We start from the raw sequence: 16,327 nt of genomic DNA on the forward strand, positions 1-16,327 counted from the left end.
GGGATCTGATGACCTCTTCTGACCTCTGAGGGCACCATGAACACACGTGGTGCACAGACACACGTACAGGTGAAACACAATAAAGTGAAGGAATCTAAAAACAACACAAAACATCAACAGAATAGCCATGACTGAAGCCCACCACCCATAGCTTCGGGCAAGAGAGAACCCTAGAAAGCTGGCAGTGATCTGAGCCTGCTGGTGGTGGCTACATGGGAATTACAGGGGTCGAGGGGGAATCCATAGAATCACTTTCATTCCGGCCTTATAGTGTTTCTCTGTAATACTAGCACTTGGGAGATGTAGCAAGGAGATGAGTTCAAGGTTAGCCTCCACTAGATAATACCTGTCTCAAGATAAAAAACAAACATGAAAACCACTTTTGACCTTCAAGTCATCAAATTTACCTCACTAGTTAACTAAAGGCCTCTGGGACGAAACTACATAAAGCATCCTGAATCTCTTAGGCTCATTTGGGGCTTAACTGCCACACTTAAGATGGCGACGGACACCCCCCCAAATTGCACTGTGCCACATTAAACATGGCGACTCGCGCCGTCGCGGTTCCGGTTCCGGTCCCCCAGTCCGTCCGGCGGCCTGCACGCTCCTACCCTACCGGCAGCCGCCATGGCCGACAGCCCTGTGTTGGAGCTGTTGCTGCGGCGGCTGGAGGCGGTTGATGGCGGCCTGGACAGCGCGGAGTTGGCTGCTCAGCTGGGCGTGGAGCACCAGGTGGTGGTGGGCGCGGTGAAGAGCCTGCAGGCTCTGGGTGAGGTGAGCTCGGCGGTGCCGCTGGCCCGCGTCGCTTTTACCCCTGTGGCCCGTTATGGCTGCTTAGGGGAAGTGGCATGTAAGCGCACTGTGGGGTGAGCAGGTGGGAAGTCTGAACGACTCCTGTACCTCAGGCGACCAATGCCCATTAAGGCGAAAGCATGGCGCGCGTAGGGGTGTGACGAGAGGAGATCGCTGCCCCGAAAGGGGGTGCAATCTAATGGGGAGGCGCAAATGACCTGAACGATGTGAGAGTTGTGCTTCCTTTGACATTTTAAAGGGATAGTTAACATCAGCAGAGTTGGGGATTGGGAGGATAGCCCAGCTGTTACGTCCTCTTGCAGAGGGCCACGGTTCAGTTCCCAGAATCCACACGGTGGTTCACAACCATCCATAACTCCAGTTCCAGCTGTGACAGTTGACCTCGTGCTAGGGGAGAGAGAGCCGGGATCTGGTGGAGTTGATAACTGGGTCAGGTCCGGTTGAGGAAAACGATGGCACTCAAGACATCAATGGCAGGCCTTGGTATCGGGATTACAGGCCGGAGTGACCGTCAGGGCAGAATTGCATGGACTTTAGGTTTCCTCATTCCCATTCATCTCCATATGAGGGCCTCCTTGCACACTAGGCAAGAGCCGTACCACTGAAATATAGCTGCAGTCTGATGGAAATTGCTCGGTGGACCAGGCTGGCCTCCTACTTACAGAGATCTACTTGCTTCCAGAGGGCTGAGATTAAAGGCTATGCCTTTAACATTTAGCTCTCCCCCTTTAAAAAAACAAAACAAAACAAAATTATTTGTGTTTATATGTGTTCCTTCTAGAGGAGGAAGAGGCCAGAAGAGGATGTTGGATTCCCCTGGCAATTAAGTTACAAATGGTTATGAGCCTTCATGTAGGTGCTGGGAATTGAACCTGGTTCCTCTGCAAGAGCTATTGCTCTTAACCACTGAAGCACCTCTCCAGCCTGCTTTTTCCTTTCTCTATTATTTATTTTTTGTGGGTTTTTATTTTTGTTTGTTTTTCAGAAAGGGTCTCTTTACATAGCCCTGGCTATCCTTAACCCGCTATGTAGATCAGGCTAGCCTTAAACTCACAAAGTTCTACCTGCCTCTGCCTCTCAGTGCTGGGATAGTTTTTATTTTTATTTTGAAACAGGCCTTGAACTCACCATGTATATAGAACATTCTGGCCCTGAGCTTTTCATTTTCTTACCTTAGGTTCTCAGACAGCCGAGATCACAGGTTTTACCACCGTGCACAGACTGCTTTGTATGTCTTTACCTCACAAGAGTTGTGGAGGACCATGCTAGGAGCTGTAGCCAGCCAGATTGTGTTCTATGTATTATCTTTGTGAAGGACTGCCTGCCAGGCAAACTGAGAGCTGGGGTGGGGTGCTGAGAACTGAGCCTGGCATATCGCCAGGCTGGAGGGCATGGTGTCTGGTATCAGGGCAAGGCAGGAACAGAGAGGAAGCCCATCCTTCCAGCATTGGCAAATGGACTGTGATGAAATGAGAGATCCATGAGGCCAGGTTCTGGGCTGTTTATTTGTTGAGCACAAGTTCTGTACTCTGGTCTCAGCTTTGTTTTGTAATCCTTGCCATAATCTTAGGATAATGACATCATTTTTAGGTTTTGACATAGGACAAATGATGTTTAGTGTAGGTAAGTGACTTATCAGTGTCACTAGTTGTTCCAGTGTTCTCAGTATTGAGTCCAGATCAAGATCACAGTGTAGGGGCCAGGAATACGGCTCATTGGGTAAAGGCTCTTGCCATATTAGCCTGACAGCCTGAGTTCAGTCCTTGCACACCTGCAATCCCATCACCTTGTTAAGAAGCAAGGCAGAGACAGGAGAATTGCCAGGAAGCTCTTGGCCTAGCAGCACAGCAAAGAATAAGAGACCCTCCTTCACCAGGTGGTGGGGTGCACATCTCTAATCCCGGCTCTCAGGAGGCAGAGGAACGTGGGTCTCTGAGTTTGAGGCATGCCTGGTCTACATAGTGAGTTCCAGGACAGCCAGGGCTACACAGACAAACTTGGTTTCCAAAACAAAAAAGAAAATAAATAAATAAATAAATAAATAAATAAATAAATAAATAAATAAATAAATAAATGGAATTTGTCTACGGGTCTGCAGGGCTGGAAAGATGACTCAGTGGTTAAGAGCACTGACTGCTCTTCCATAACATCTATCTAGGTTTGGGTCCTATGTGGGGCGTTTACACACCACCCCCACAGCTTCCCAGAGTTTTCTTGAGTGCGAGCAGCAGGAAATATTAGATAGAAGGATTTATAGCGGAGAATCTTGCAGAGATAAACAGATAGAAAATAAAAGATAGCCTCGAGAGGGCCTGGAACCTATTCCAACGGGCCCCGACTGTCTCTGGTCCAGGGTTTTTATAGAGACGCCAAGGGGGTGGAGCAAAAGACCTCCTCCCCCAGCACAGCCAAGTGCAGGCCATCTCAGACACCTGCACTCAGGCCCGTGGTCCTGATCATCCTCTATTCGGACCTGCTGGGTAAAGCCACGAGGAACCCCAGAACGGGCTCCCACAGTCCTAGTACCTATAAGTAACTAAAAACCTCCTTAATTCTAGCTCCAAGGGATCTGAAGCCCTCTGGCGTCTGCAGGCACCTATTTACAGGTGGTGTACATTATAAAACGGAGGCTTTCTGTCCTGTCTGGTCCCACAGCTGCTTTTAAAATAATCACTCAGAGGCTTAATATTAATTACAAACTGTTTGGCCTGTTACTCAGGCCTATTACTAACTAGCTCTTACAACTTAAATGAACCCATTTCTATTCATCTATGTGTTGCAACGTGTCTTGTGGCTTTACCTGTGTTCTAATACATCTTGCTCCTCTGGTGGCTGGCTGGTGTTTGTCTCCAATTCTCCCTTCTTCTCCCTGTATCTCTGCTTGGATTTCCTGCCTGGCTCTATTGTACCTTGCTGTAGGGCCAAAGTAGCATCTTTAAATTATTTTATTCATTTATTTGAGACAGGGTTTCTCTGTGTAGCTTGTCCTGGACCTCACTGTGTAGCCCAGGCTGTCCTTGAACTCACAGAGATCCGCCTGGCTCTGCCTCCCAAGTGCTGAGATTAAAGGCGTGCGCCACTACCGCCCGGCCAGCTTCTTTATTAATGAATGGTAATAAAACATATTCACAGCATACAGAGGGGTAGCCCACAGCAGTACATGAACTCGTGAAGGAATACACACACACACACACACACACACACACACACACACACACACACACACACAATTTACAAAATGAACGGCTGGAGGCTGGAGAGATGGCTCAGGGGTTGGGAGCACTGGAGGCTCTTCCAGAGGACCTGGGCTCAAGTCCCAGTGCCCACAGGGCAGCTCACAACTGTCTTTAGCTCCTGTTCCAGAAGATCTGACACCTTCACACCAATGCACATAAAATAAAATTAAATAAATTATGGAGAGGAAAATGAATGGCTGGGTAGTGGTGGCGGCGGCAGCGCACACTTTAATCCCAGCACTTGGGAGGCAGAGGCAGGCGGATCTCTGAGTTCCAGGACAGCCAGAGCTATGTAGAGAAACCCTGTCTTGAAAAAACAAATGAATAAAAAATAAACAGTGGCCGGGCGGTGGTGGCGCACGCCTTTAATCCCAGCACTCTGGAGGCAGAGCCAGGCGGATCTCTGTGAGTTCGAGGCCAGCCTGGGCTACCAAGTGAGCTCCAGGAAAGGCGCAAAGCTACGCAGAGAAACCTTGTCTCGAAAAACCAAAAAAAAAAAAAAAAAAAAAAAAAAAAAACAGTGAATAAATGTGAAAAAGAAAAGAATTGTTTCAGCTCGGGACATTAGTGTGTGCCTACAGTCCTGACACTGGGGAGGTGAGGCAGGTAGACTGCATGGGCTCAGGGGCTTGAGTCCTTCCTGGGATATATGGCAAAGCAAGATCCTGAATGAAAACAGAACTAGCATGCTCTCTCTCTCTCTCTCTCTCTCTCTCTCTCTCTCTCTCTCTCTCTCTCTCTCTCTGTCTCTCTCTCTGTCTCTCTCTCTCTCTCTCTGTCTCTCTCTCTCTCCCCCTCTCCCCCTCTCCCTCTCTCCTTCTGTCCCTCTGTCCTCTAACCTCTCCTCTCTCTTCCCCCACCCTATGGAAAACAGTAAAGTTGAGCCGACATGTAACATAGCTTTGAAGCTGCCCTTTGAGCTTAAGTTAATTTATTATTATTATTTTGTTTTTTCAAGACAGGGTTTCTCTGTGTAACCCTGGCTATCCTGGAACTCACTCTGTAGACCAGGCTGGCCTTGAACTCAGAGATCACCTGCCTCTGGCTCCCGATCTGGGATTAAAGGCGTGCGCCACCACCCAGCGTAATTTGTTTATTTTTTAAGTAGAGTCTCATTTTGTCTTTCACTAGTCTCTGTCTAGGTCTCTGACTGGCCTAGAACATGATCTGTGGAACGGGCTGTTTTTGAACTCATAGAGATCCACCTACCTCTGTCTCCCTAGTACTTTGATTAAAGGTATACTCCATCACGAATGGCCTTGATTATTTGTGTGTGTGTGTGTGTGTGTGTGTGTGTGTGTGTGTGTGTACGTACATATGCATATGTACAGATGAGTGCCAATGCTCCAGGAAGCTGGAGGAGTCGGATCCCCTGGCACTAGAGTTCGAGGTGGCTGTGAGCCACCCTGTGTGGCTTAAGAGCAGTTAGCATGCTCTTGACTGCTGAGGCATCTCCCCAACCCTGAGGCTGTCCCTGACTCTCGGGCCCGATGCTGTCAGGTGGTGATGGCTTTGAACCCCACATATGCTGCTCATTTCCTTGCAGGTCATTGAGGCTGAGCTTCGTTCCACCAAGTGCTGGGAGCTGACTGCTGAGGGAGAGGAGATTGCCCGGGAGGGCAGCCATGAGGCCCGTGTGTTTAGAAGCATCCCTCTCGAGGGCCTGGTGCAGAGTGAGCTCATGGTAGGGTCCAGGGCTCGGGTCCAGGGAGGGGAGGGGATGCAGGTGGCCCTGGTATAGAGAGAGCACTCATCACAATCCCACTTCCCTAGCGGCTGCCCAGTGGCAAGGTGGGCTTCAGCAAGGCCATGTCCAACAAGTGGATCCGAGTGGACAAGAGTGCGGCCGACGGGCCCCGGGTGTTCCAAGTGGTGAGTCCTGTAGGCAAATGGCCAGGCTGGCTGGAGGCCGATAGAAGGGCGAGTGGGACAGACACCAGCCCTCATTCCCTCTGTCCTCTGCCAGGTGGACAGTATAGAGGATGAAGTACAGAGGCGGTTGCAGCTGGTCCAGGCAGGCCAGGCTGAGAAACTGGCTGAGAAGGAAAGGAATGAGCTCCGGAAGAGGAAGCTGTTGACTGAAGTGTGAGTGACTGCCATAGCCACGCCCCTTGCCTGTGAGGACGAAGGAAGGGAGCTGCCTAGCCCATATCCAGTTGCCGCTATTTCACCAGACCCCATTTATACAGGGTTTTGCTACTGTTGTTCTTTGGTTCCTTGGTTTTGAGACAGGGTCATTCTGTGTAGTCCTGGCTAGCCTGATGTTCACTGTAGTTCAGGCTAACCTGGAATTTGCCGAGATCGGCTGGTCTCTGCTTCCCTAGTGCTGGGACTGGAGGCATGGACCTAGCCCTGTGCAGGGTCTTGAGTACGTGTGCTGGCTCAGGCAGCCCTCAGGCCTTTGCTCTTGCTGCACCTGCTGCTGAGAAATGGCTTCCTGTATCCCTTCCGGGCAGCCGGCACATTAAATTCCTGCTCATGTGTCACTCACGACAGGTCACACTGAGTTAGATTTGGTGATGCATACTTGTGCAGCTGAGACAGGAGAGTTCCAGGCCAGCCTGGCCTATACAGTGAAACCTGCCTCACAGAACTTTTAAAGCCTGGAATTGTAGGACTGCCCGATGGAAGTCTAGGCCCCGCACTTTGTTAGCTGAAGTTGACAACTTGGCCAACTCTTTGGCTTTCCTCAGCTCAGCTTCCTTACTAGAAAATACCTTCTCAGAGAGTTGTGAAGTAACCGGTCCTGACCTAAAATAATCTCACAATGCTTTCCTAACATCAGCATGCCCATCTGTATGCATCACTACTTGAATGGACCCTGGTACAAATTAGATTCCTAGTGTTAAACAGTGAATAAATGCATGGACAGGTAGATGGGTAGTGGCCCCATAAGAACATTTCCATGACAGTTTCGAGACAACAGACAAAGCAGAAGGAACGAAGGAAGATGAGGCATTTAAGGCCAGCCTGGGCAACATAACACACCCAGTCAAAGACAGGAGACAAAAGAAGGTCAGCAGAATAGCTCAGTGGCCAAAGATGCTGTCACCTAGCCTGGGGTCTTAGGTTTCTATGGCTGTGAGAGACATCATGACCTCAGTAACTCCTATGAAGGAAACATTAATTGTGGTGGCTCCCTTACAGTTTCAGAGGTTCAGTCCACTGTCATCATATGGAGAGCACGGTGGTGTGCAGGCAGATGTGGTGCTGGAGGAGTAGCTGAGAGTTGTACATCTTTTTTTTTTTTTTTTTTGGTTTTTTGAGACGGTTTCTCTGTGTAGCTTTGCGCCTCTCCTGGAGCTCACAGAGATCCGCCTGCCTCTGCCTCCTGAGTGCTGGGATTAAAGGCGTGCGCCACCACCGCCGGGCAGGAGAGTTGTACATCTTGCAGGCAGCAGGTTGTCAGCTGAGAACCTGGACGGTGTCCTGAGCATAGGAAACCTCAAAGCTGACCCCACAGTGATGCACTTCCTCCAACAAGGCCACACCCACTCCAGCGAAGCCGCACCTCCTAACAGTGCCACTGCCTATGAGATTAGGGGGCGGGGGCGGGGGGGTGGGCGGCAGTTATATTCACACTACCACATCTGGTAACTGAGTTCCGTCCCTGGGACCCACGTGGTAGGACAGAACTGACTTCTTGGAGTTGTTTTCTGACCACACATGAGCTGCATCACGTGCACACCTGCGCACACACAAGCACACGCAGAGATGAGTGATGTGATGATGATTTTTAAAGCTGGAGGCACTGGAGGGCTGGCTCGGTAAGAGGACCTGTGTTAGGTTTCTCGTTCCCATGTTGGGCAGCTCACAACTACCTGTCACTCGAGCTCCGGGACCCATGTTGGGAACAGCTCCAGGGATATGATACCTTCTGGCCTCCACAGGCACCCACACATGATATACATTCACACAAACATACAGACATATACAATACACATAAATAAAACGAAACTGAGGATGTAGCTCAGTTGTAGGATACTTACCTGACATCCAAGGCACCGGGGTTAATGTCTACCACCACAAAGAAAGCAACTGGACATGGTGATACACGCCTTTAACCCCAGCCCAGGGAGCAGAGACAAGTGGATCTCTGTGAGTTTAAGGCCAGCCTGGTCTACATAGGAGTTCCAAGCCAGCCAGAGCTCCATAATGACACTGTATTTAAGGAAGAAGAAAAAAAGCAAAGCAAATAAGGACACACCCTGTAATACAATGTCTAAAGCCTTTCCTTTCGGGCTTTATTCTGTCACGTGAGCAGGTTCTGGGGGTGTAGCTTGGTTGATTAGTATTAGTATGCACTAAGTCCTAAGTTTGACCCTTAGCACTATGTAACCCTGGTGCAACACAGGCCTGTAATTCCAGCGGATAGGAGGTGGAGGCAGAGCTTAAGGTCGTTCCTGACTGTACAGCGAATTCCAGGTCAGTCTGGGGTACATGAAGTCCCTTAAAACAACAACAAACCACCTAAAACCAGGGGGACTTGATGGCTGGTTCTGGGATTAGCACCCAATGGACAATCAGGGGGGGCCTCTTGAGCTGACAGCTAAGTCCCTTCTCTTCCTCTATTCACAGGATCCTAAAAACATACTGGGTAAGCAAGGGCAAGGCCTTCAGCACAAGTGTGTCCAAGCAGGAGGCAGAGCTGAGCCCAGAGATGATTTCCAGGTAGGGTAAGGAGAGGGTAGAGGCTGTGGGGGAGGGTGGGGCAGCCCTCCTCATGTCTTTGTACCCTGAATTCCCACAGCGGCTCCTGGAGGGACCGGCCCTTTAAGCCCTATAACTTCTCTGCCCGAGGGGTGCTCCCAGACAGTGGCCACCTGCACCCATTGCTCAAGGTCCGCTCCCAGTTCCGGCAGATCTTCCTGGAGATGGGGTGAGCAGAGGGCCTGGGATGGGGTGTGCCAGCTGCCGGTACAGGCAGGGCAGCCAGTCCATGTCTCCTGCAGGTTCACTGAGATGCCCACGGACAACTTCATTGAGAGCTCCTTCTGGAATTTTGATGCACTTTTCCAACCTCAGCAGCACCCAGCACGTGACCAACATGACACATTCTTCCTGAAAGGTGGGGAGCCTGGGAGCCTGGCCAAGGTGGTAGGTAGCAAAGGTCCCAGGTCTGGGGAAGCTTTAGGGAAGGGGTATCCGATTTCATAAAATGGGGTCTGGCCTCATTGTGGTCAGCAAGGCCTGTCCCATCCCCCAGTGATTTCTCTCCATTGTGCCAGTCCGTGCTTTTTGAGCATGCCAGGCTGCGGCCTGCTGTGGCATCTTGGTCTGTGTTGTGCCTGTGCTAGCCACCTAGAGTTGTTTAATTTCAGGGTTGTTTTTTTTTTTTTTAAGAGAGAGAGTTTCACTATGTAGCCTTCGATGGCCTGGAGCTCATGTAGGTGAGGCTGACGTGGAACTCACAGGGGTTCCCCCCCCCCCCCCCCCCCCCCCCCCGCCTTGCTAAGGCCGCAATGCATGGAGATCTTTTACTTTTACTTTATTCAGAACTTCACTGACTGTCTGGAACTCACTATGTAAATCAGGCTGGCCTCAGACTCACAAAGATCCACCTGCTTCTGTCTCCCCAGTGTCTGGACTGATGACATGGGCCACCACGCCTAGCATAGGTCCTGGATTTTTAATGCCACTTTCAGGCTGGGTGTGGCTCATCAGTTTAGCGCTTACTTAGTACATATGGGAACCTGGGTTCTGTTTGTCCCTGGCATAAATAAATAAATAAATAAATACCCCACAGCCACCTTGAATCTGTCACTTCCCCTCTCACCATCATGTAAATTCCCAAGGGTTTATTTGGGGTCAGAATCTTTTTCACTAAACTGAGGCGTGTATGTGAGCTGGAGAAAAAGCCTAGCAGTTAAGAGCACTTGCAGAGGACCCAAGTTTAGTTCCCAGCATCCGTGTTGAATGTTCACAACAGCCTCCAACTCCAGCTCCAAGGAATCCAATGCCTTCTGGGCTCCTCGGGCACCCAAACTCATGTGCATACACCTTACACACAGACACACAGGCATATACATAATTGAAAAATAAAAATACATCTTTAAATAGAAGCATGTTGTCCTTAGTTTTAGAAATGTTTCTCTCTCTCTCTCTCTCTCTCTCTCTCTCTCTCTCTCTCTCTCTCTCTCAGTTGTTATTGTTGTTTTTCTCAGATAGTCTTCCGCTGTGACCCAGGCTCGCTCTGAATTCATGTCGGTCCTCCTGCCTCAGCTTCTCAAGTGCTAAGACCATCTTGCCTTACTAGTTTGGATTGTTTTGTTTGAGACAGGGTCCCACAGTAGCCATGACTGACATCGGCCTCCAGCATGATGGAACACAAGTGTGAGCCACCAAGACTCGTTACTTGTCTCCTGTGTGTGTGTGTGTGTGTGTGTGTGTGTGTGTGTGTGTGTGTGTGCTGGTGCTGCTGCTAGGGATGGAACCCAGGGTCTCCTGAATGCTGGCACGTTCTCTGTCACTGGTCATAGGCCAGCCCCTTTAGTGTTCTGTTTCACTGTCCTTAATCCCTCAGAAGTGAGTGACTTCTCACAGTGGTGGTCTTCTCCTGTATGAGGTGAACGGGTGAGCAGGTGAGCTCCCTAGGTGCCCATTGCCAGTTCAGTAGCAATGATGTTGCTGTTGTCATGGTACCCAAAACTCATCTTCTATTCCATTGTTGTAAACCTTCCAACTACAGGAAGTGGTACTGTTAGCCCCTCTTTTGCAGTTGAGGAAACTGAGGCACAGAAAGAATATCACTTGCTTAGGGCAACACAGCTGGTACCTGCTAAAGACGAACTCAAGCACCAAAACTATGTTGTCAACATTCCTGAAGAATTCACATGCTTGAGCTGGGTGTGATAGCTCTTACCTGTCACCAGGACTCAGGACGCTGGGGTGGGGGTGGGGGTATGTATTCTAAGTTCATTCCCCCAAAAAAAGGAGAGAACATTGTTTTGCTTATTTGCTTCTGGGGGTACATCTTAGTGTTAGAGCGCTTGTCAAACCTGAGGGAGGCCCTGGGTTCCAGGAAGCATTGGGAGCAAGTCACGTATTTCTTGAGCAAGGTTTATCTGAAGACTCCTGAATGGCAAGATAGTTGCTAACCAACTGAGTCAGCCCTGAGAAGGACAAAAGTCCCTGCCCCCAGGGAGATCCACTTCTGGACTAGGAATCTGTGTAGTGGGTTAAAAACTATTGGAGATGTTAGTGTGTGCCTGTGGGGCTAGGGAGGACGTGTGTCATTTCAGTCTTAAACAAGGCTGGCTGTGGTGGCACACTCCTTTAGTCCCAGCACTCTGGAGGCAGAGGCAAGTGGATCTCTGAGTTCCAGGCCAGCCTGGTCTACAAAGAGAGTTCCAGGCCCACCAGAGCTATAGTCTGTCCCAGTTTTTTGTTTTTTGTTTTTTTAAAGTCTTAGCTGGGCGGTGGTGGTGCACACCTTTAGTCCCAGCACCCGGGGAGGCAGAGACAGGCAGGTCTCTGAGTTCGAGGCCAGCCTGGTCTACAGAGTGAGTTCCAATACAGCCAGGGCTACACAGAGAAACTCTGTTTCAGAACCACCACCCTCCCTCCCCAAAAAAAGTCTTCAGCAAAGACAAGGAAGTAAGGGAGAGAAGTCTGTGACAGCTGGAGCTGGAGCTGTGGCCAGTGCAAAGGTTCTGAGGCTGAAATGTCAGTTGGTGACCCTGTGCCTGCAGGGCAGGGTCAAGTAGGACTGAGGAGACCAGAGCAGGAGGCCACGGGTCAGGGCAGAGGGAAACTTGGGCTTTCACACAGTGAAGAGGAAAGCATGGGTAAGTGGGCTCTGGGTGAAGAGGGGGTGCCATCAACTGAGGAGTGCCAGGCACCTCCGAGTGCTGGGGCACAGGGGCTGACTGAACACATGACTGTCCTGCCTAGATCCCGCTGAGGCCCTGCAGCTACCAATGGATTACGTCCAGCGGGTGAAACGGACCCACTCCCAGGGCGGCTATGGCTCACAGGGGTGAGGCAGAAGCAGGATTCAGGCTGGGGAGGGGCAGGAGATTGGGGTTCAAGGACCACAGGGCAGACGTCTTGCTTTTTTTTTCGAAGTTACAAGTATACCTGGAAGCTAGAAGAGGCCCGGAAAAACCTGCTTCGCACACACACCACATCAGCCAGCGCCCGCATCCTCTACAGCTTAGCCCAGAAGGTACAACTTGGCCTGGGCAGGGTGGGTGGTTGGTATTGTCCTGTAGATCTTCTGACCTGTGCCAGGGCCGGGCCTGACCTGCTGGTCACCTATCCTCCCCAGAAGCCGTTCACACCAGCCAAGTACTTCTCCATTGATCGTGTGTTCCGGAATGAGACACTGGACGCCACACACCTGGCTGAGTTCCACCAGATTGAGGGTGTGATCGCTGACCATGGGCTGACCCTGGGCCACCTCATGGGTGTGCTGAGGGAGTTCTTCTCTAAGCTGGGTGAGCAGGCAAGCCACTCCAGGCAGGAAGTATTTGGGGTCCCTGAGAGGGGGCTTCAGGTCAACAGCCTGCCTTGCCTAACCCCTACAGGAATCACCCAGTTGCGCTTCAAACCAGCCTACAACCCCTACACAGAGCCCAGCATGGAAGTGTTCAGCTACCACCAAGGTCAGGGATGGGAAACTGGATACAGAGGGAGTTCTGAGGGGCCTCACATTTGGCCTGGGTAACCCTCTTTGATAAGCTCCTGCCCCATCTTCCAGTTCTCTGTGGGCAGTATCACCCACATGCATGCCCTAGCCTCCCCTTTGTCCCCACAGGTCTAAAGAAGTGGGTAGAAGTCGGCAACTCTGGGGTCTTCCGCCCTGAGATGCTCCTGCCCATGGGACTCCCTGAGAATGTGTCTGTTATTGCTTGGGGTCTCTCCCTGGAGCGGTGAGTGCCCAGGCCAGAACTTGGGATAACTATCATTCATTCATTTGTTCATGCCTCTTGACAATTCTTTAGTAGGAATGCCCAGTCTTGTGCCTGGCCCTGAGCTGTGAACAGGAAGCCGATTTCCCCAGTACCGTGCAACCTGACCCTAGCAGAGAAGGGAGGACACTGAGGAAATTCCGAAGGCGGGAATGTTGATGGGCAGGAAGTGCTGTAGAGAGGGTAGAGCAGGAGACTCGGTGATCAGGAAGGAGGCAGCGAAGGCTTCTAGCAGGTGTAGCAGGCACAAGGCCCGGCCAGTGCAAAGTCTCTGGGGCTAGACTGAGCACGGGGTATGTGAACAGAGGTGAGAATGGGAGGTAAGACGGGCTTGGAAGTGACTGGGCCGATGGTACAATGTCTTGTTCACCACGGGGAGGCTTGAGCATCCATTCTGAGAAAGATGGGTGCCTCTGAGAAGCAAAAGATAGCCTAATCTGACTTAGTGTTAAATTCTGTTCCCTCTCTTAGGCCAACAATGATCAAATATGGCATCAATAACATCCGAGAGCTGGTGGGCCACAGGGTGAACCTGCAGATGGTATATGACAGCCCTGTGTGCCGCCTGGACACTGAGCCCAGGTCTCTACAGACACAGGAGGCTGCATGATACAGGTTGCCCCAGAGAGCCCTGTCCTGTCCCTGTGCATCCCTCAGCGGTGACCTCTAATATTTGTGAGGCCTCTGTGAGGCCAGCTCACCCCCTCTGCCTCACCCACCCAGGGGCAGGGTCCTGAGTGCAGGAAGCAGGTTTTTTGTGCTGGTCTCTAGTGGTGCATGTAGTGTGCCTCTAAGGGTGGGTCTGGGCCCTGCGGGTCGGCTCTTGTCTAATAAAGTGGGCACTTTCCCCATGTGGTGCCTTTCCTTAGGGTCCTTCCTTGTTGTTCATGTCATAGGTGATTTGTGGGCCTTCCCTCACTCCCAGTTCCATGCAGTGCTCCCCTTCCAGTGGGGAGAAACTGAGCAGTGGTTCCTGAGTGTGCTGGTTTGGGGGGTCACGGCTTCAGATCCTCTGTGGTCTGGGATCCTAGAAGGTCCCAGGCAGTCCATGCAGGTCCATGGCTCCACTCAACATTTATTTTTAATGGGTGTGTGTCTGTTCAAGTACGTGTGGAAGACAATCCTGGGTGTCATCCTTAGGAACACTGTCCATGTCCTTTGAGATGGGACTCACCAGTTTGGCCAGGCTGCCTGACAAGTAGGCTCCAGGGACCTTTCTGCCTCCACCTGTCCTACTCTAGGATTATAAGTGCACACCCTTGTTGTGAGTGTAGACTCTGTTGATTGAACTCACACAGCAGGCACTCAGCTGAGCCAGCCCCTCGCCCCTAGCATACACTAATCATCAACTGGTGTCCATTCCTCCTCTAAGTGAGAGGAACTGAAACTCCTCTTGGGGAAAGGAACATTTAGTAGGTGATGGTCCTAAAAGCCAGCATTCCCATGCTTGGTAGGAGCAAGGGTGTGGGGTGAGAAGCTGCTCTTAATTCTCCTATGATGAAATCTCTCGGCATTGGAGCAGCTGAAGTGGAGCATCATGAGTTCGAGGCCAGCTAGGGCCACATACTTAGTCTGTCTCAAAAAAAGAGAAGACTCATGAACTTTGAGGAAGAAGTTGCATAAAGCTTCGGGCACCTGCACTTGAATTTGCTTTTCTAGGGCTGATTTTTTTATGTTGATGGTTGTTTTGTCTGCATATGTGTCTTTATTTGCTAAATAATTTCTTAGGCTATGTGGTGGTGGCACACAACTTTAATCCTAGCACTCAGGAGGCAGAAGCAAGTAGATGTCTGTGAGTTTGAAGCCAGCCTGGTCTACATAGGTTATCACTATAGCCCAGGCTAGCCTCAAATTTGAGATTCTTCAGCCTCAGCCTCCCAAGTACTGAGATTATAGATGAATGTCACCACGCTTAGAATTTTTTTATTTCTTTCTTCAACATAGGGTTTCTTTGTGTAGCCTTGGCTGTCCTGAAACTAGTCTAGTAAACCAGGCTGGCCTTGGACTCACAGAGATCCTCCTGCCTCAGCCTCCCAAGCTCTAGATTGAAGGTGTCCACCACCACTGCCTGGCAACACTGAAGTTCATTGCCTCCTATGAATAAATTTTAGAATCTGCCAGATGTTTATCCTTGCAACTTTTACAACAATGTTGTTTTAGATTTCTATCACAGCAGTCATAAATGGGAATGTGTTTTGAGACTACCAGTTTTTCAAACAGTGTGGTAGTACTTGGGAGACACAGGCAGGTGGATCTCTGAGGCCAGACTGATAAACAGAGCCAGTTCCAGGACAGCCAGGGCTATCCAGAGAAACTGAGTCTCCCAAAAATAAGTAAGAGTGCCAGCCAGTTCTTCCATTGTCTAGCTGGTGAAAATCCAGATTCATAGTCATTTTCCACAGAATGTAGGTGTCAAGGTATGTCCTAGTTTAGTGTGTAGTGATGACAGCTGGGCTCAGAAGTTATACTCTGTGATTGGGACCTTCCTGCATGCCTCCCTTATGTGGACAATGTGACAGGTAGCCCTAGGGCCTTTGCTCCTGTTGTGGTATCCTGTCCATGGCCTCTCTTAGGTCCAGGCTCTCGTGCCAGAGAGCCTCTTTGGGGCTGCTGATCCTGAGCTGGTCTCGGGCCTTTGCACACATCCATTCCAATATATTACCCATTTGTGTGGGTTGTGCTGGTGATCAATCCCAGGGTGTGTATGCTAGACAGATGCTCTAACTGAACCATGTCCTCAGGTTTGGCCCTGTTTTGAGACGGGGCTTTTGTGTTGCCCAGACTGGCCCCATCTCCTAGGCCTGAGCAATTTTGCTTCAGTTATCCAAATAGAATGGACCACAGGCATGCTAACTGTTCCTAGCCTCAGTATTTTAGATTGGATTTTTTCTTGGATCTGGGTCTGCCCATTTTGTTCAAGTTGGCCTGAAACTGGAGATCCTCCTACCTCAACCCCCAAACACTGGGGTTACAGGCATGCAGATGCATATTGAGTTCCAAACCAGCGTGAGTTTATTTGAAATGTAGCGAGCCAGGCAGTGATGGCGCACACCTTAATTCCAGCACTCAGGAGACAGAGGCAGGCGGATCTTGAGTTTGAGGCCAGCCTGGTCTACAGAGCTAGATCCAGGACAGATAGGGTTGTTACACAGAGAAACCCTGTCTCGAAAACACAAAATAAATAAATGAGTAAATATTTCAGGCTATCACTACCATGAGGGTGTCTGCCTTTAATTCCAGCACTCTGGAGGCAGAGGCACGCTGATATCTGTGAGTTCAGGGCCAGCCTGGTCTACAGAGTCCTGGGCCAGGACATAGTGGGAGCCTGTTTCAAAACAATTTGAAAAAAAAAAAAATTGTAGAGCA

The 16,327-nt window shown here is 50.3% G+C and overlaps 1 protein-coding gene across 1 annotated transcript; it reads left to right on the top strand.

The window, feature by feature from the left end:
* The first annotated feature begins 581 nt into the window (after positions 1 to 581).
* On the top strand, positions 582 to 13,812 carry Farsa (phenylalanyl-tRNA synthetase subunit alpha). The gene is made up of 13 exons (XM_006996216.4): positions 582 to 774; positions 5,596 to 5,733; positions 5,823 to 5,921; positions 6,016 to 6,134; positions 8,628 to 8,720; positions 8,800 to 8,928; positions 9,002 to 9,117; positions 11,943 to 12,027; positions 12,117 to 12,216; positions 12,319 to 12,487; positions 12,578 to 12,655; positions 12,808 to 12,922; positions 13,433 to 13,812. Exons 1-13 carry the CDS (start codon positions 628 to 630, stop codon positions 13,569 to 13,571), a joined length of 1,527 nt encoding a protein of 508 aa, XP_006996278.1. The 5' UTR covers positions 582 to 627; the 3' UTR covers positions 13,572 to 13,812.
* The last annotated feature ends 2,515 nt before the right edge of the window (positions 13,813 to 16,327 follow it).

This window comes from Peromyscus maniculatus, chromosome 5, assembly GCF_049852395.1.
Source record: "Peromyscus maniculatus bairdii isolate BWxNUB_F1_BW_parent chromosome 5, HU_Pman_BW_mat_3.1, whole genome shotgun sequence".
NCBI classification, from domain to species: Eukaryota; Metazoa; Chordata; class Mammalia; order Rodentia; family Cricetidae; genus Peromyscus; species Peromyscus maniculatus.

Coding starts and splice junctions, on each gene's coding strand:
- Farsa (XM_006996216.4), top strand. CDS start 628: ATGGCCGACAGCCCTGTGTTGGAGCTGTTGCTGCGGCGGCTGGAGGCG. Junction 5,734..5,822: donor TGGTGCAGAGTGAGCTCATG/GTAGGGTCCAGG, acceptor CCACTTCCCTAG/CGGCTGCCCAGTGGCAAGGT. Junction 12,217..12,318: donor TCTACAGCTTAGCCCAGAAG/GTACAACTTGGC, acceptor TATCCTCCCCAG/AAGCCGTTCACACCAGCCAA.